The following is a 21,595-nucleotide window of genomic DNA, read 5'->3' on the forward strand; positions in this document are numbered from 1 at the left end:
TACCCAGGGATGAGCTAAGGTCTAACAAACCTGAGTGGTCATAAAGGGGTTGGTAGTGTACTACACGTTGAGGACACGCAATCTCACCACACAATACATCTTATTTCCTCACAGTCACTGATATTCTGATACTGCATATGTCCCTTCCATCATGATTTAAAAAAATATTTGGAACTCGAAGGAAGTTTCTGAACAGGTAAACTGTCAATATTGTCAAAGGTTGTCGATATATAAGTTGCCATCAAACCTAATACTTTCTTGTTTTATTCACAGTTATGGAGGAGGCATGAGGGCCTTCCTGGAAATACCTAGCCCAAGGTGAGGCCTTCCTGGTACTACCTAGCCCAAGGTGAGCCCCCCTACCTCTCTCCGTCCATGCTGGATGTTAATCTTCTGTGCACTCATGTTCTTGTTCAGCCTGCTCCTCCATTTTGTGCAGACCACACCCTCAAGGCAGCCATCTTCCTGTACTCTCTGCCTCTACTCATCTTGTTGTCTCCTATACCCTAGTCAGGTGACTCTGACTCATGTCTGCGCCAGGAGCTCCACCTTGTGGCCACAATAAGAACTGATGTTACCTAGTATGCTGTCTTTTTTTACATAAGCATGGAGCTACACTGTCTGATTTGTTTCTGGTTGTTATGACGATACTACATCATTTTACTTTCTCCTTTCTACGGAACCATACAGTCTTTGCTCAATATTCCTTTTGATGGGATGGATGGATTATTTGTTCTTAGCTGAGCTTCCTAGCTTTTGAATCCTCAATGAATTATTGCTGTGCACCACCCCTACTGGTTAATTATCCCTGTTTTTGACTAAGGGCCTATTACTTGCCTACTCTTCTCACAGTTGGTGACTTTCTTAAAAAACGTACGTACGCCTCAAACTGACCGCCTTGCTTACTAGTTTTATCTCCTCTCTTTCAAACATCCTGTGCAGCCGTCTTCGACGACCTAATCATACAATTTCAGATTGCTCTCCACTCTTCATCACTCCTTCACCACACTGGGTCCTTTGATGCACTCTAGTACGTTGCACCATCAACTGTTAACCAGCCACAAACATGTCACCTAAAATATTCCTCCCACAAACCTCTCAACACAGCACAAGTCAAATATGGCCCTAACTCATGGACTATCGATTATCTTATTAATGTCTCCAAGAATACAAATAAGAATCTGAAACACAAACTACTGAAACAGCACCCGGAAGCTCTAATTGCTTATTCCTACCATAATTTGAACAAGGCATGAAGAAAATAAATGTTATCTTCTATTCCAAACGCTGCTCAAAATGGAAAAACATCCTCCTTCTCCTCCTACAAGTGACCAAGACTACCAAGATACCATATGGAACAAAACTGACAATTTCCCGCTCTTCAACTTTTATAGGTGAAATTGATATATCCATTTTCAAGACAGGAAAAATTCTTACCTCACCTCTCCTTATTCGATCAACACTTTCTATCATTTTTCAAACCTCTCACATTTCAGGATGATCTGTCCTAAATGCCTTTATCCCCTGACACTCACCCCAGTACCGACTCATTTTTTCCCCCTCAAATTCACCATCCTGCTGGGAGTCACCCTCTGACCTGACTAGCAACCTTACCCCCCTCCAGCACACACAGCACACAAACGATCACCGGTGGGACTTCACCTGTGCCCACCCAACCAAGCAGTCTCTTGGTACCTAATCGCAATGTTGATCACCGCAAGCCTAGTTTCTCGGGCCCCTTTGCTAGACCAGCTTCACTAGAACCCTCAACTGACGCACCCCTCCCTAACATTGCTGACCCTATTCAATCCACTCGGACTGTCCACAAGCCTAGTCCCAATGATAAGGAGATCTACCATATCAAGGCAAGCTATGCTCCACTCTACCTAGGAATTAACTCGCATCTTCCCTCTTGCATTGTGGGAAGCTGTAATATCACATTCACACAGATCTTACCACGAATGGAACAGAAACTTGACGCCCTGTTAAATGACATAACACACCGAAGACTTGACATCTCAAGACAGGCTAAGCTATCCAGCTATCATACCCCAAAGAGTTATAGGTTACCTCTACACACAGGATCACCTACTACAACCTCTAAACTCATCCCCTGGCCACAGACCCAATTGTGCTCTCTGCATCTTACCTGATCTCGAAGCCACTGCTCTCAGCAAATTTGACCTTATAAAGTCCCAGACTAGGTTTCCTAAACCCCCCTCTACAATCACAGTAATTGTGAGCCCTAATAGAATCCCCATAACAATCAAGAAGCCCAGGGCCAGCTCAATTCACCACCATTCACACATTACCTTCCCCTAGAGAAAAGCACTGCCCTCTCTCTTGCATGCTCCTCAACTGTAGATCAGCAGACAAACACACCACTAATATTGCGGAATCTATTCTCAGGGATGAAATAGATACCAATTTCCTCATGGAATCCTGGCTAAATGAACACGCCTCCCCTATACTTGACCTGCTAACCCCTCCTGGGTACAGCATCATTAGACAAGACAGGCCTAAAAGATCCGGTGGAGGTCAAGCCATAATTCACCAAATAGGAATTCATCTCTCGACATTAAGTGAGACAGAATAATCAACGTTCAATTACCTTGGGGTGGAACTTATGAGCAAAGGCTCCCTTCCTATGAAAATTCCACAACATCAACGCGAGCCAGCTTCGCAGAAGAGTTATCTGACCTAATTAGTCACTTCTCCTTAACTGACATGAAGGATGTGTTCCTGGGTGAATTCAACATTCATTGGAACAACTCAGAATACACCTCAGTCTGACTACTTATGAACCTTCTTAAAATTAACAACCTAAATCAACTCTGCAAAGAACCAACACACATCACAGGCTCCACTCCAGATGTGATTATCACTAAAAATTACCTGATCTCCCTCAGCTTCATCTCACATATTTACTGGTCAGACCACCATCTAATTCTTTTTAATATCAATACCCCAGTCAGACCCTCCTAGATGTTACTAAGAAACCTAAGCAGTTAACCATAAATATCAAACAAGTCCCAATTCTCGAACTTGAATCCAATATTCCTGAAAAACGATAGCGTCTCCCCCTCACGTACACCACTGAAGATCTCACTACACACAACAACACTTCGATTTTGGATGTTCTCAATCAAGTGGCACAACCTAAACTAAAACAACTGAGATCATTAAATTAAAGATTGTGATTCAATTCAGATCTCAACAGCTAGAGAAGAAAACTCAGACAAGCAGAAAGGACAAGGAGACAAAACCCCTCGAAGCACCTATTGCTACTTAGAAACATAAGGCTATCTTACAAAAAACACATCTTTAGAGAAAAAGCCTCCTTCTTCTGCAACCAGTTGGACAGTGCAATGAATAGACCCAGGGAGCTCTTTAACATTGTCAAATGACACACCACGTCTTCACCCCCTCTCAATATAATTGCCACAAATGAATGATGTGAAGAAATTGCTAGCTTTTTCTTTGACACAGTCGCCAAAATTGAGCAATCCTTCTTACAAATCTCTACTCTTCTCTCCACCCTTACCAACCCACCTTTCTCCATGGCAGCTCCACCTCCAGATACCATTATTGACTAAATGACCCCTAATGGAACTAACAGCTACCTTAGTCACTCCACACTGAAAAACAACACCAACTGGTCTGACTTCAAACCCTTGACTGAAATGTAAGTCTTCAATATAATCACAAATTTAAAGCAATTGGCCCACACTAAGGATCTCCTCCCATCCACGATGGAAAAAACTCTCAACCATATAATTGCCGCACTCTGGACTCCTATCACCAACACATCTCTCAACACGGGCTGTATACTGAGATCACCCCAACTGGGACAAATCACACCCATTCCCAAAAATCCCAGGGCTGATCCTAATGAGCTCAACAACTTCAGACCTATCTCCAACCTCCCGTTCCTAGCCATAACGTTGGAAAAATGTGTCTTACAACAACTTAATCATCATATACGAAAATTCACCCTCCTTGACCTCTTCCAATCCATGTTAAGGAAAGGCTGTAGTACTGAAACTGCCATGCTCAATATATCTGATGACATCCACAGATCCTTAGACGAGGGAGACGCTTGCCTACTTATCCTACTTGACCTATCAGCGGCTTTCAATACAGTTAATCACCCAGCCCTACTTGAATCACTGAAGTTTTGCTTGGGTATCAATGGTACTGTCCTATAATGGTTCACATCTTATCCTCAACACTGTTAGCAACAAATCAAATTCAAATCATGTCTATCAAATCCCCCACGGGTCACTCTTGGAGTGCCTCAGGGCTCAATTCTCTACCCCTCCCGTTTCAATCTGTTAATGGAACCCCTTACGGTCATCTTGAAGCAGGCAGAGATCAAATATCACCTTTATGCTGATGACACTAAACTTTACTACAAAATGAAATCACCCACACGGGTCACTCTTGGAGTGCCTCAGGGCTCAATTCTCTACCCCTCCCGTTTCAATCTGTTAATGGAACCCCTTATGGTCATCTTGAAGCAGGCAGAGATCAAATATCACCTTTATGCTGATGACACTAAACTTTACTACAAAATGAAATCACCCAGTGGCAGTCGACATCTTAACAACACACTGAACAAGTTACAATCTTGGTTTTACTCTAATCACCTAAAGCTAAACCAACAAAACAGAAATAATTCTATTCTCCTCCAAATGCAACCACCTACCAATTCACAAATGGCCTAGTAATCTGAAGGCTTTAAATAGCTCTCTCATCCTAATCAACTCTGGAAACTCCCTTGGCTTCTTCCTGGAAAACAACATGAAAATGAAAGAGCACATAACAAATTATGGCTAAAAGAGTACTTTACACACTAAAACACCTAAAGAAAATTAAACCATTTATTCCCTCCGATGATTTCAATATTATGGTGCAATCTCTGGTGCTCTCCAAACTGGAGTATGATAATGCCATTCTAATTGGGACACCGAAAACTCACCACACGCCCCTTAGATCAGTTCTAAACATGGCACCCGGCTCATTTGAGAATGTAACTGGTTTGAACACATCACTCCTGCCCATTGAAGGAAGATGCACCTACAAGACTGCATGTATCATCCACAAATTCCTTCGCTCTCATTCACCTAATTACTTAGAAAACAAGCTTAAGAAAGCAGGGATTACTAGATCTTTGGGAAGCTCCAAAGCTCTTTTGCTGCTACCTCCCAATCTAAAAAAAAATCAACCAAGTCTTGCTCTTTTTCTGGAAATGCTCCGAGCATGTGGAACTCTCTACCTATCGATCTTCGATGCAACCTCTCCTTCCCTTGCTTCAAAAGAGACCTGAAATTCCTTCTCCTCACAAATAATTTAGCTCTTATATTACTGAATTTGGTTAATTATCTCTTGTACAGGACTAGACCCTCTGTCATAATCGGCTGTTAGTTTGCTCATGCTGTCTATTAGATCCTATCAAAATGTTCTTTTGTTTTTGCTTTGTTTTTTCTTTGATGTGTCCAATTATCTATTTGAGTCTCGCATCATATGTTACTGCGTTCCTGATTTACTGTATTCTATCACAATCATGTAAAGCGCTCTGATACCTTCGGGTCTAGATAGCACTATATAAAACTTTTAAAATAAGAAAATAAAAATGGTAAGGAGATTTGAGTTGTGACTGAAACCCTTAATTTAGTGACTATCAACAAATTATTAGAGTAAAATCAGCTAGCAGTGTACCCAGTTTTCCGACCTGATACTTGGTTCTCACAACCCCTAATCTTGGACTTTCATGGAGTGAAATTCATGGCAAACCTAAAGTCCACCATTTACTAGACATTGGGCCTGAATTAGATCTTGGTGGACAGGTTACTCCATCACAACAATTGCAATATCCCATCAGTCAAAATATAATCCCATAGGATATAATGGAATTTATATTTCAGAGGATAGGATATCTGTCACCAGTGACACGGAGGAACCTGTCCGCCGATAACTTAATCAGGCCCATGGTCTTGAACTTCAGTCTGGTGCACCCTGCCCTCTATTGAACTCCACCGTAACGTTAGTCAAGGCATCCACCATGGTATGATGACAGTGAGGGTTCCATCAGAGGTCTTGTGTATCGGCAGGGTCTACCTGATAATATAAGACTCTGGGTCTTCATTCTGTTGCATTGCATTGAAGGTCTTTCTTTGATGCTTCATCCTGACTGAAGTAACTGGTCAATGTAGCTGTGTATTTACCTTCATTCCTTTCACACATCTGTCTTTCAGCACCCAACCGCTAGCTAACAATTAAAGACACAGACCCATCATAGACGCAGTGGTATAAACTAACGTTTAATAATTTTTTCAATGTGCAGTATAAAGCTGGTCTATATTTTCTTTCCATTATAGGTTATAGCTGTGGCACAAAGCATACTGATTGCTGGATTACACTGCACATTAAAATTGGAGATATGAACCAGTAACCCTGTGTTCGTGTACTTTGACCTCATCAACACAACTGTGCCAGATTTTCTCCATTACTTTAGGTTAGGAGAGATAGTCAGCTCTAAAACCAAGAAGAAGAAAAGCAGGAATGGCTGATCATGGCTACTCATGAAGCCAGGATTAGTAGCACATCAGGAGAAGCTCCTTCTTCAACATAAGACAGCATCCATGGGTGAATCTAAGATAACACTCCGACAAGCCCAGGTGCTTAAGATGGCTGAATAGAGAAGCCGGTCGTTAAACAGCATTCCGCATGGATTACAATAAGCACACTGGCCACTTGTACACTGTATTGCAGAGAGACTGACAGGAGTTCATTATCCTCTTTACATGACCAGACACTGCATTCCACATACTTGTATAGCTTTAGGAATGTATCTACCAACAATTACTAAGAACCTGGACCACAACAAACTGAAGGCTCGCTGCAAATCTGACCTCCCCCACCGCATATCACTATGGAGAATGACCTCAACAATCACTACTCTGCAACTATTTCGAACATTATGGATAACCTAGCCCCACCAAAGCTAAAAAGAACCCAAATCAAAGACAGGAACCCCTGGTTAACTGGATCCCTCAACAATGAGAGGAGATGCCTCCGGCAATCCGAAAGAATCGGGAGACAGCACCCCTTAGCCGCACATCTAAAACTTCTCTGTCAGGCCAGAAATGCCTACAACAAGAACATCCTCAACTCTAAAACTGTTTTTTTCAGATCTGAACTTGAGAACGTCAAGAACAGACCCCGCAGGCTCTTCGATCTGGTCAAATACCAATCCAATAAACTGGCCAAAACTTTGAAAGAAACCCCCAAGTCGTTAATATCATCTGAGGAATTCTTCCACTTTTTCGCTGACAAAGCCACAGCCTTGGGAAATGAACTTAGTGCCGCCACATACCCTCTATCCCTTCCTGACCTGCCTCCTCCTCCTGCGATGCCCCAACAGACTTCACCTAAAAATCAGGCGCTCTGGACTGACTTCAGTCTCTATGACGAAGACTCTGTCTCTAAAATTCTATCGTCCCTAAACCCGAATAACCATTTCAATGACCCGCTCCCATCCAACTGCCTAGCGGCCATTGCCCAGTCCATTATTCCTAGCTGGACTGCAATAATTAACACCTCGCTCCAGCAGGGTTCCATTCCTGACTCTCTGAAAGCCGGCCAAGTCCTCCCAATTTTGAAAAAGCCATCGCTGGATCCAGCCTGCCCGACAACTTCAGACCAATCTCTAACATCCCCCTCCTAGCTAAAGTGTTGGAGAAGTGTGTACAACAGCAACTAAGTCAGCACATCAACAACTTCCACCTTCTCGATGACTTCCAATCTGGATTAAGACCTGGGCACAGTACTGAAACGACCATGCTCCACATCGTGGACTATGCCCTCCAAGCCCTGGACCAAGGAAAAACGTGCCTTCTAATCCTCCTAGATCTATCCTCGGCCTTCGACACGGTAAACCACGAAAAACTACTTGAACGTCTCAAACTCAGGATGGGTTTAGATGGCTCTGTTCTAGAATGGTTTAGATCCTTCCTCCAAAATTGATCACAGCGATTCCCAATTAACAGCAACCTATCTGCTCCCTCTCCAGTCACGATCGGTGTCCCTCAAGGATCAACCGTGTCCCCTACATTTATCAACCATTACCTTGAACCACAGGCTGAAGTACTGCACACAGCGAATATCTCCTACCATATGTATGCTGATGACACTCAGCTCTACATCAAAGCCTCTTCTCTCGAGGAGATTTTTTCCCTAAATGAGGACCTGAAATCAACAGTCCATTGGCTCACCTCCAATCATCTTAAACTCAACACAAAGTAAACAGAATTTCTCCTAATTTCCCCTCCAAAAACCAATCTCGAGATGCAGATATGGATCAAGGCCATCACAGCCTTAGATTGCCCACCGACCATCGTGGACTCAGCAAAATCTCTGGGACTAACCCTTGACTGCAATTTGAACATGTGAGACCACATCAACTCGATGGCCAAATCAGCTAGACTCCACTTGAGCTACCTTAGGAAACTGAAACCCTTCCTCGACACTGCCGACCTAAAAAGTGCAGTCCAAGCGCTAATAATCTCCAGATTGGAGTATGGCTGTTCTACGATCTCAGGTCTACCCAAAATCTCCCTGGCACCCTTAAAAGCCTGCCTTTAATGCTGCCACCAGACTTCTTACAAGCTCACAAAAATTCGATCATATCTCTCCACACCTGAAACCTTTGAACTGGCTTCCCTTCGAGGCCAGAATAAAACTCAAACTGGCTTGCATCACACACAAGGCTTTATACTCAAACTCCCCTACTTATCTCGCACAGAAACTTGTGTTATCTGGTGGAATCAGAAACTCCCGGTCTGCCAGAGACCTTTTACTCCAAACTGCATGGTTCCGGTGGAAAAAAAATAACGTCAATCGGCCCTTCTCTGGAGCCGCTCCAAGAATATGGAACTCTCTCCCGTCTGCCATCAGAAGAATCCCTTTTCTGTCACGTTTCAAAAAGGTGGCCAAAACCTTCCTTATGGGTAAATTCCTCTCCTAAATGTTGCCTCCTACCAACACAGAGACCCTGACCAAGTAACAACTAGCGCCTTCCTTCGGAGTACCAAGCTTCCTCATCAATAAGCCTGGGGCCTTATCTTGAGTAACCTAAATGTAAACTGTACTTACGCGTCTGCCACCCATTATGTATCCAGCACCCCTTCCCCCTCTTTACCTTTGTATACTTTGTGATTTCATGCCTATTGTACACTGCTTTGATTCCCTGTAAAGTGCTCTGATACCCTAACGGGTCAAGTTTGCGCTTTATAAAACAATAAATAAATAAATAAATAAATAAAGGAGTAGGTGTGCCTATGGGGTATGAACAAAGGTCTCACATTTTCAGGGCGGAGGAACAAATTAAATGATAATCATAGGCTTGCGTTCCCACCAGGTTAAAAACTCCAATTTTGCAGAAGTCTCGAGTAATGCATCCTTTCCCGCTATATGATCTGCTAGCTTCACCTATTAAAAAAGACAAACAATAATCAGTCATTAACATTGAGGTTAGATAAAGATTTTCTGAATTTAGGGAGAAAATCACTTCCATCCCAGTGCCACAAGGTCTCAGGTTGGCCGCTGGCCCACAACAGTAATTGTTGGAGGTCACCTGCGCCAGGTTCCAGGGCACCTGAATTGTGTTACAGAAGGTCCATACATGTCCTCATGGTGGGAAATAAGAGCAGTGTGCAGCACAAGGACATTCTCTGCCTGACTAGTACATTATAGTTGTTATTGTTAACAATGGTCATCATATTATTTGATAGAGCTTTTATAAGAAATTATGTTATGTTATACAGTTTTTGGACTCCCTTTATTACTTTTTTCTTTTGCAATGATTGTGGAACAGTTTCCACATTTCATTCAACTGAAAACCAAGACTACTTAGTTGTTGTTAATTAAATGAAGCCATGAGGTGTGTCGCCTTCATTGCAGAAAGTATGTTTTATTTTTATTTATTACCACTTTGTGGAAACACTAATGGTGACTTAATTCCAGCATACAACTTAAAATACCACTGCACCTCAGTGGTGTGTTAATGAGTGTGAGTTTATAGGAAACAATTCATCCTTATGTTTCTTCACACCGTTTTCCTCTAGACTACCAGTGTTCCAAAGTGAGAATACATATGACTCATCTCTCTTTTCATAGGGGATACCGCAGACCCATTGTTCCTGAAGCTCCAACATGAAATCTTCAAGAGATTGACTGGGCTTTTCCATCCTAGGGGGTTACATGGTCTGGCCTGCATTTATGAGATGGTCTTGGAGAACTTTTCCTCTCAAATAGCTGAAACATGCACACATGCCACAATGTCAGATGTGTCATGGCTGGGTCTGACACCAGCAGTGAATTACTGAACATTTACATGGTGAGTATTAGAGGTGGAGTGGAACCTGTTAGTAAAGCTGGATCATCACCTTCCTGCTCACTTGTCACTCACTGTCTTCTATACCTTCTCATTATTTCAGAGGGTATCGTCCTTGTGTGAGGGGCTCTCTTTGGATGTGCGGTATGATGGGTATGTAGCCGTAGCAGAAAGGTAAGTATTGCAGAGAATGAGGGGATGGTATTGTTTGGCCTCTACGTATGCATCCTATCATCTCTTCCCCCAACAGGCAGGACAACCAAAAGTCATATGAAAAGTAATCTTGTTGATTTATTGTGCTTAGGTTTTATAGTTTTTAGGCTGGGTGTCAACTAGCATTTTGGAGTTTTGGGAAAATATAAGACATATCAAACACAGTGCTGGATCTCTTCACATGACGAGGATTTGAGTTCCAGTCCGAAATTTGGCATGGACTTGACGTCCTTTCACCCTGCAAAAGAAAAATCTCTCTTGGTTGTAAACAGTATCTGGCAGCTACACTGATCATATTTACCCTTTCAATCACATTCAATTCTTCAGGTAATGGGATTAGATGAATATATTATGATTATGGCTGTGTAAATTTATTTTTCCAATCAGTATAATTAGTCATTACCTTTTTTATATCAATACTTATGATACAATATAAAATGCCTTGAAATTCACATGTGGAGTGATTTTACATTCAGGCAAATTTTTTAAATGGGTTTCTGCTTTTTAAAAATTTGCTCTAATTTTTTACCTAGCTCTACTAATGACAACCCATGATAGGAATGATACACTTAGATTTTGAATAGTACTAATGAAATCCTAAAAATGTTTTTGACTCGCTCCAATTGGTTGTACTGGACACACTTTTTTCTCCTGGTCCTGAGAAAACTAACACAATATGTGTCCTGAACAGGCAGCTTGGCCAAAATTATTTATAATCTAAGATTTGATTTGAAATGATCTTACTTGACTGTGCTTTTATTGACTTGCTTAATCACATCAAAGGCAATTTCAATGCCCTGGTTTAATTATCAGTAAGAAGTCGTTGTTGTATGCATCTCATAACTTATTGAACTATTGTGCTGTGCAATTCAGCCACATCATGGTATGTTATAACACGTCATGGAATGTAATTTGGATATTACACAAGAATGTTACAATGGTGGCCTTCTGGCAGTCGGAACTGAGCTATCCCAGTACAACAGGTGTCTTACTCAGATTAAGACCTGCAGCATAAATGTTAGAGGAACACAGCTGACCGCTGTAATGCAAAGATTACATGTTATTCTAAGCAAGGCGTATCCATGTCCATTAAATGTTTTATTAGCTATGCACATAGTCTTTACTGGGAGACATTGACGAGCGCCAAACAATGCAGTGAAGGCCAAGCTGATAAAGAAGTCTGATAGACCTGTTGGAAGTGCAGCAACGGCTATCAAGGGATAGGATGGATGTAACAAGACACACACATTCAGGGGGCGATACACTTAACTTCACAAACACTAAGGTTCACAAAAAACAACACTTTTTGAAAGGACATTGGCACCTTATGAAGACCGTTTGATCAGATACTAGGTCATATACATAACTGTACACAAACATAAGGTAGATCTAACTGATGTGCGCTTTGTGCTTTGTAGAATGAACATGCTTGCTGAAGACATTCAGTGAGTTTCTATGAATTGCAAATAATTATCTTGAACAGAATTATAATATAAAGAAATAGTTGGAAACCATGAAGAGTAGTGCGCAGAATACATAACACTCAATTGCCAAAAATCAACTTATCTCACCAGGCCTGGAGGAAGTTCCAGAGAAGGTGCTACACATGTTCTGCTTCCCGGTGCACTGAACTACTCCAAACACTGTGCAGAGGTCCACGGACTGGTCATTGAAACAATCTTCACATATGTATCCGTTGGGAGTGTTGTCTGCAGGGGGCACTGAAACAACCCAGTACAGGAATGAGAAGCATATTTCTGTTCACAATAATAGTGCTAAGTCATGTCTAAATCCCCATATTGAACATTAAGATGCGTTTCCACAATGGCAAAAATGTCACCAATCTGCACTCCCCCAATCAAATTTCTTTTTGAAAGGTAAATAAAACTATAATCCATTCAGAGTTGGAATTTCAATTTAATACTTCATTGTAAATGTGTTTGCAATTTCTTTTCCCAAATGTAAGTAATGTTAGTGCCACATTACATCATTGTCAATTTTTATTCTTGGAACATACATTTGGTAGCAAGGCCAATGCTTTACAGGCTAGGCCCTTCATCAGGGGTATTATTCTAAAACATAACATTATGAATTAATCATTGAAACTGAGTACCACCTCTATGTTTAGTACTTGGTGGCCAAATGATAACCGGTGCTTCGTTATTTCAAGAATGTTCTTAAGCAAGCTCAAACAGAGATAAGGGAACATCATGCGTAGTTAAATAAGACGTGAAAGTAATGAAACAGTGCTTACTTAAAAAAAATATGCTAAGACCAGCTAAAAAATGGCCATGTGGTTAAAAAAGGAGTGACTTTAAATACACATATACCACAGGAAGAAAAAGCTTCTTGCATAATTAAGAAACTGGGAACAGTACTGAATAGAGGGTAAAAAAAGGTAATCAAAATAACTGAATCGAATGTGGTAAAAGACCATGTGTAACAAGTTAGAAAAAATGGTGTATCATAGTGCATGTTTGTAAGCACCTAAAGCAAAAAGCCCCACAGCTGCAACTTTCATTGTGGTGTCAAAAAAGATAAATCTCATATACCTTCCATGTAGGTGTTTGGCGATTAGAGTAGAATGCAGTGACCGTGCTGCGTCTTCCTTGACGGTTTAAATACCAGTGTATGAAGAATTGCGATGTCAGCATATTACATTGAGTGTGTGTGGAATAAAGAGACCCCGCCACCAAAGTGAATAAAATGTGTAACGGTTTACCTCGAAGCTGTTTGTAACTGATTATATTCATAAATTCAAAACGGATAAAGCTTACATACCTTCTGTGTAAGCATATAACCAATTTATGTAACATACAGTAAATGCACAATATCTTCCTTGCCGATTTGCACGTTAGGACATCAGAAGTGTGCGAAATAAAGAGTGAACTTAGACATAATGTTGTGTGTTATGTCGAATGTGTGTTAAATAAAGATTGTGTTTTGTCTTCTGTTTGTAGGTATGTCCTTCAGTCGTCATTTGTATGATTTGTACTGTCTTTTTGTTCTCTGTCTTATCTTTCTTTCATTGGTGTTCTCTTGTATGGTTTTTTCCTATCGTTTTCATTTTTATTTTATCTGCTTTACTCCTTCCCCATATGCTTTCTTTCATGAAATCAAATGCTTCGCTTCTTTCACTTTTCTTCCTTATATCTATCTTATTCTAACTTTACTTACACTCTTGTAAGCATATTGTTTGTTCATGCTTTCATCATTAAGTTACATTTCGGGTTACTACCTGAAATATTAAAGGACTAAGCAACCCTATTAAAGTGCAACGGATGCTATCTCATCTAGCGAAATTAAAAACAGATGTTGCTTTACTTCAAGAATCTCATATTTCTGAAGATGAAGCTTCCAAGCTGAAGAGATGTTGGGTGGGTCATGTGTTTTATTCTCCAGCTTTAGGTAAGAAAAATGGGGTTTTGATTTTATGCCATAAAAAATTGCATGTCTCTCTTGTTCAACAGGAATCTGAAACTGAAGGTCGTTGGGTTATTGTTAAGATCCTCATAGATAAGATTCCTTTAGTTATTTTTAATGTATATACTTCGCTCAATAAAGTTTCCTGGACTAATGATTCTGACAAATTGCTTTTATATGATGATGATTGAATTATATTTGGAGGTGACTGTATCCAAATTCATGATCCCATATTAGACAGACATTCAAGAGTTAAGTTTGTTCCCTCTAAGATGCATTCACAATTTACATCCACCATACGTCGCAAATCGTTGGTTGATATTTGGAGACTTTGTCACCCTGATCTTCAAGAGTATAGTTTTTATTCAGCCTCACATCACTCACAATTCTGTATTGATTACCTTTTCCTAGGTAAATCTTAGGCCCAACATGTCATTCAATCTTAAATTGGATCAATTTTAATCTCAGATCATGCTCCTGTATATATATATATATATATAGACCGTATCCCTTTTTCTCCCCACCTAGGAAGACGGTGCTTTAATATTTCCCTACTTCTAGATCCTAATTTCTGCCAACAATTCAATTCCTTTGCCTCCAAATTATTTACTATGAACTCAACCCCAGAATCTCCTTTTGTTATGATATGGGATTACTTTAAGGCGACCACCATGGGTTTTATTATAAATGTTGTATCACAAAAGAAAAAATCACCAGAGACCTAATCCACTCAATTACTTAATAAAATTAAACAGTTAGAATATACTTATTATCAATCTAATGATGAGTCTTTCTTGAAAAATCTTATTGACGCTAAATTTACTTTTAATAGATTATCTACATACGCTGCCTCCAATTACTTATGAAAAGTAGTGCTCACTATTACGGGGGTCAAAACAAAATGGGAAATTGCTGGCTAACTCTTTAAAAGAAAGAAAGAAAAGAACTAGAATAGAATCTGTATAAGGCCCTACTGGTACCCCTATTTTTAAATATAATGATATTTTAAATGAATTTGTTTCATTTTATAAGGATTTATATACGTCTGAAACCCTACCAGAACAGTTTGATCTTTCTACCTATTTTCAATCCATTGCTTGACGTCCTTCTCAACACATTGATTTTGATCCCTTGGGAATAGATATTTCTTTAGCGGAAATATCCCATGCAGTCTCGGTGATACGATGCAGGAAAGCGCCCGGACCAGATGGCTTTACGATTGAGTTTTATGCTCATTTTGCAAAACTCCGTTTGCCTAATCTTTTACTTTTATTTAAATATTTCTCTGATAATGGTTCATCTCAGGGCATGTTTCAGGAAGTCTTGATCTGTTTAGTCCCAAAGAAAGATAAAGATCACTCTCTTTGTAAGAATTCTCAGCACATTTCCCTAGTTAATACTGACTATATGATCTTTGCAAAGATTTTGGCACTTCGTATTGATCTTGTTTTACCTGATCTGATTGGCCCTGAACAATCTGGCTTCGTTAAGGGAAGACTAGCCTCTGACAATTCTCGGGTCTTCTTCAATATCCTAAGGAAAGCCTCATCCTTAGATTACCCTATTGCCACTTTAGCTTTGGATGCAGAAAAGGCCTTCGATAGGATTGGCTGGAATTTTAAGTTTCATGCATTAAAATGGACTGCCTTTCCTCCTAAGTTGATTGCTTTAATTTCTCAGTTATACTCAGGCCACAAAGCTTCAATATTTGTCAACGGGAAAACTTCAGATTACTTTCCATTGCTTAGAGGAGTGTGACAAGGGTGCCCCTTATCACCTTTGTTATTTGTCATAGCGTTAGAACCCTTTTAAACTAAGATTAGGCAAAATGATCATATTTCTGGATTTCAGTTTGGTCCACATCAGGTCAAAATGTCAGTATGCGCCGATAACATTCTTTTATACTGTTCTAACCCTGCAACCTCTCTTCCCCCTTTTATTCAACTGGTAGCCTCCTTTTCTCAGCTTTCAGGCTACCGTCTTAATACCGATAAATGTAAAGTCCTACCTTTAAATGTTTTATGTGAAAAACATCTCTTTGTCCATTCCGGTTTTTCATGGCAACCATCTAAAATAAAATAGTTAGGCTTGTGGTTTGCCCCTTTAATTCCTAAACCATTAAAGTTAAACTTTGATTTTATCACAAAAAATTGAATGTCGCTATTACACATTGGCCCCCCCTTTTTCTCTCTTGGTGGGGTTGATTGGACTCGATTAAAATGATGCTCTCTCCTCTTATATAATATATTATATCCATGATTCCAATACACATTTCTGGGTATTACTTTAAGAAAATTGATTCTACCTTAGCAAAATTTCTATTGAAAGGCAAACCCCCTCGTATAGCTTTGTCTTCTTTAAAAAAGGATAGACCTAATGGAGGTCTTAGGTTTCCTGATTTTAAAACTTATCATTCCACTTTCTCTCTAAAACAAGCTGCTCGTTGGCTCTCTATGGACCTACCAATATATCCTCCATTGTGGATAAAAAAAGAGAAATTTCTTATTGCAACTTTCGATTTTCAGGAAGTCCTCACTTTTACTACTAATGTTTCATCTTTACTTTCCCCCATCGTTTCCCACTCCTGTAAACTCTTGGTACCTCTCTTACCATCATCATATCCCTGAACTAACTCCTATCAACAACAACCCATTTGGCATAATGAATCATTACGAATCCATAATCACTCAATATACTGGAACACTTGGTATTCTAAGGGCTTACGTTGAATATCTCAGCTTCTATTTGATGATCAACCCCTTTCTTTTTCTGATCTCCAAACTAAATTTTCTATTCCAGCGTCCTCTGGATTGCAACATAATCTTATACATTCCTCCCTCAATCAATATCTTCTTACTTTACCAAGAACTTCTAACCTTCCTGCAAATTACAAAAACATATCTTCACTATTGGAGACTTCCCCCTTTGCATCCAATATATGCAAATGTTTACAACTGCTACCAGACAGACTAAAATTTAAGATTAAATTGGCTCGGGAAAAGGATTTATCACAAAGTCGGCCAATCACTACATGGTATAAATTATGGTCTAAGCTTCACAAAACATCTCGAGCTGTGAATACCGCACAAACCCTTTGCTTCATTTATCAACGGGTGCTATTTTCTCCAGTGATTCTAGCATCTTTTTCATCAGAAGTGTCCTCTACTTGTTGGTCCTGCCCTTGTCCTTCTGCCAACTTAAAACATATGTTGTTTGAGTGTCCCCCATCCGCCAATTTTGGCAGTTGGTCTGGTCCTAAATTAAGATAATTTTAAAAATTCAGGTCCCTTTTCCCTTAACAAATATATTCCTAGGCACTCTATCAGCCCAATGGCCCCTGTCACCACTGAGTTATAAACTTTTAGATTTATTGTTAGCTATTGCTTTTCATGTAATAACCTCAAATTTGAAGCAGGCAGATAAAGTTACTTTCAGATCCTGGTGGTACGCGGTCTGTTTTCATCATCAACTATACAATAACTATGTTACCCCTATACCTCTAACAATTAAAAGAGATCTTTTATGGCTTCCATTAACAACATATTTATCTTTGTCTGCCTCTTCTAATTTTAAAAATATGAATGTATCAGATGATGTACAGAAACCACCTTAACTTCTCCCTTAAGGCTCTCTACTCCTAGATGATTAGAAGGTTTGTACACCCTATGTTTATATCACGTTATTCAATATTAGTTATTATTATGCTTACAATGTTAAATTATTTATGTCTTATGTCTTTTACTCTTAATTGTTATATATGAATTACATATTGCTCCCCTTCCCTTACCCTTTCCCCTTATTGTTTAATATTGTGTATATTTCTTTTTGCATATAGCATGATAGTTCTATCCTTCTATATTCTTGCTTTCCTTACAAAATTTGGATGTTAAATGAGATTTATTCTATTCATTTTCTTGTTTTTTCTTGTTATTGTTTAATAAACTCAAACTTAAAAAAAAAAAAAAGTGTGCATGATGGGAATGAAAAGTTGGGCTACGCTCAGAACGTAAAAACGTAAATAGAGTTTTGGGGCATGAAATACTTAGTTGATATATGATGAACAATGGAAACTTAAAGGTGCCGATTCCGATCCGTTAAAAATATTCCCCGTACGAATCGTATCCGGATTTTTTTTACGTACGAATCGTACAAGTCCCGTACAAACTGGCAAGTACGATTCGTATGTTAAAAAATCCATACGAATCGCATTGGGAAAATTCCCCGAAACGACCTCGGGTCGGAAAAAGTATCCGACACGTCCCCGGACAGTTTTACGTACGAATCGGGAAAATGAAGTCCGAGCGCGCAAGTACGAACCGTCCCGTCCGTCCGAATGCACAACCGTATGGAAAAAACCCCGTACGCAGCGAACTCCCATAGCAACCATGGAGACATCCAAACATGAGCCCGCATACGCGCCGAACACCCCCCCAGCCCACCCCACCAAGTATGCGCCATACATACGGGGGTGGGGGTACGCTCCGTACCTACACGGGGTGGGGGTACACACAGTACCTACGGGGTGGGGGTACGCACCGTACCTACGGGGTGGGGGTACGCACCGTACCTACGGGGTGGGGGTACGCTCCGTACCTACGGGGTGGGGGTATGCACCGTACCTACGGGGTAGGGGTACGCTCCGTACCTACGGGGTGGGGGTACGCTCCGTACCTACGGGGTGGGGGTATGCACCGTACCTACGGGGTGGGGGTATGCACCGCACCTACGGGGTGGGGGTACGCACCGTACCTATGGGGGTGGGGGTACGGCGCGGACATGGGGGGGTGCTGGGGTACGGTGCAGACATGGGGGGGCTGGGGGTACGGTGCGGACGTGTAGGGATGGGGGTACGGTGCGTACCGGGCCCCCTTTTCGCCGTGCATCGTGGCGTACTTAGCTTTTCCGGCACTTTTTGGGTCCCTTAAAAATATTGCCGTGCCAAGTGCTGTGGGTACGAATCGTACTTGCTGGTCCGTAAAACGCTGCCTGACTCCGTGCGAATGTCGCGTACGCGGTGTCCCAGATTGGAATTGCGGGTATATTTTAGCCGGTCGGTGTTTTTTACAATTCGTACGGAAATGGTGTTTCCGTACGAATCGTACTTGCATGTTTGTAAGGTATTTTTCCCGGGTACGAGTCGGACGGAGAAAACGCTCCGTCCGACGATTCGGACCCGGTTTTTCCAGGATCAGAATCGGCCCCAAAGTGTACAAAAATAATGAATGGAAATAAAAGAGTGTTGTGAACCTCTAATTTTGAAAAGTATTGAGAAATATCAAACGAATGTAGAGCTGACCGATTACATATTTCCTATATAGGAGGTGGTTATCATAAGAAAAGGTGCATCCATTCATTCAATCCTTTGGGACTGATCGAGTCCAGGCGATTCACCTAGACGATTTCCCTAAGGAGCAGGTATCTGCTGTTGTCTCTTCCTGCTTTAACCGATACTTGTTCTAGTATTAACAATCTCAGTTGACTAATGTTATGATTGAATGTGTTAAAATGTACTGATATGTAGATTTTGTGTTTTTGGTATGTATATTGCTTTTATGTTCGGTTAATCGGATTTTGACTTTCCGCTGTGTCTTGCCCACGTATACCAGTCCGCAAAGGCCATTTGAGTAGATAGATGACATTGCTTGTGTCACATGTTGCCGTGGTTTTTAATTTGATCGGCGTCCCCTGGGTGGGGTGCATAATGGTTGTACCTTTAATTATGTTGTTGCAATTCCCGCAAATTAGGGCAAGGTACAGTTCCCCTGTGTGTCTGTCTTTTGTTTTTACTGGCTTGCCCCAGAATCTTTATTCTTTGGTAGGCAAAGAGGGATTGGTCTTTAAATATACCTTTGAAATCAACCTCTGTTTGTAACATTGGCCAGAACTTTAGAATGATTTTTTTAAATCTTTTGACTTCAAGTAGAAAGTTTTGACACAAAGACCGATCTGGCATCCTGGTTATTCGGTTTGGCTTGACTTTCAAGCAAGATTTTTTGCTCTTTAGAGTCCACTTTTTTTATGGCAGAGTTGATGATGTGATCAGGGTATCCCCTTTGTTTGAATTTGGTAATCATCTTAGCTTGGCTGTTTTTATATAGTTGTTCGCTTGAAGATATTTGTCTCAATCTGAGTAGTTGAGAGTAGAGTAGAATCCCCATATTCTCACAATATTAACTATAGACACCCCACTTTGTATACAATTACAGAAATGTTAGATTTGTCTGTTGAGTCCCAGATTTTTAAGCTGTATTTATGTCTATAAAACGGATTTGTTACCAGTGAGTGCTGGAAAATTATGTGCGGTTTGAGTAGCTCACTAGCCTGATTGCATGCTTCATATATGTGAGTAGTAAGGGAAACAATGCACACACATATCAACGAGGTGAAAATTTGCAGTGCATCCTTGTATTTTAACCTACTAAATCCAAATATTTAAAATAGTTAAAAATCTACATAAATATAAATTAATTCTAAAAATATATACAAATAGCAAATATAAAAAAATAATTATAAGATGTTTTAATGCACTAATTTGTAACTTAAAGATTGAGGTAACAATAAGCTTAATTTATATTTATTTGCATTTTTAACTATTTAATATTCAATAATTGTATTCAACATTATTTTCAATGGGGATTTATTTTAATCCCCTACCTTCATTATGTTCTAATGGGTGGTGTTGCAGTAGCAGTGGTTGTCCCTGTGTGGTGATGCACCTGCTAATGTTTTTGTTTTTTGTTTTTTACTAGTAACCTTCACTCAGATCTTGCGACAGCCAAAAGTTGTACAGTTACTAAAAATACTATTTATCTTTATGAATCAGGCCAATGAGTACTTGCCCATCCAATGTTCAATTTACATTGACGTTTCTTTAAAATGTATTCACCATCTTTGTCCTCTTACAACCTTTCTCCATTCTGCCGTCTTGCTCTTCTGTTTGTCTTCCCTTCACCCATAGGGTGGTTCCCACCATGTTCTAAGCCTTCTCCCACTTCTACTTACTGGCAGCCGCAGAGGAAACCAGCCATGAAGCCAATGCAACCTGACCCCCGCCTGGCTTGCATTTGGGCCCTTGCGACCATCACCCTTTTGTGCCCAGCTGCTATGCTGTTTAAGGCCCCCCAGCTTATCCTCCTTCTCTCTCTCTCCTGCTACTTCACTTCTCTCTCTTAGTCTCCTGCTCTCTTTTCTGTCTCCACTCTCTTTGCCCTTTGAACTCCTTTTTAGGTAGAGCTTTGATCGAACTGTTGTATCTGCTTCTATTGGCTCTGGCCCACTAACCAATTGCCATTAGTTGTTTCATATGGCATTCAGAAATGCTGGCTTGTTATTGGTGCATTTCTGTATGTGTTTTTCCTTTATGTGCATAGCTCTCTTTCAGGTGATTTCATTCAGAGAACACTTTGGTTGGCCATCACACTGTACAGCATGTGATGTCCCCTCCTTCTGTTTGGGCATTGCCTTCACAGGTTCCTCCTGGCCGTCCAGGTTCCCATGCATTCCTTTTCTTTTTTTCCTTCACATCGAGAAACCCAGCTTACTTCTACTGCATTTGTGTTTGAT

The 21,595-nt window shown here is 40.5% G+C and overlaps 1 protein-coding gene across 1 annotated transcript in view; it reads right to left on the reverse strand.

Moving 5' to 3' along the window:
- Positions 1-9,361: 9,361 nt before the first annotated feature.
- The window catches only part of LOC146860416 (phospholipase A2 inhibitor and Ly6/PLAUR domain-containing protein-like), a 73,306-nt gene continuing 61,072 nt past the window's right edge, over positions 9,362-21,595 (reverse strand). Inside the window, exons 4-5 of the mRNA XM_085646343.1 lie at positions 12,181-12,330; positions 9,362-9,492 (exon numbers count right to left, since the gene is read on the reverse strand). Of these exons, the coding sequence (XP_085502469.1) occupies positions 9,362-9,492; positions 12,181-12,330 (281 nt within the window). The remainder of the gene's footprint in view (positions 9,493-12,180; positions 12,331-21,595) is intronic.

The sequence above is a fragment of the Triturus cristatus genome, chromosome 3_1 (genome assembly GCF_964204655.1).
Source record: "Triturus cristatus chromosome 3_1, aTriCri1.1, whole genome shotgun sequence".
Taxonomy (NCBI): domain Eukaryota; kingdom Metazoa; phylum Chordata; class Amphibia; order Caudata; family Salamandridae; genus Triturus; species Triturus cristatus.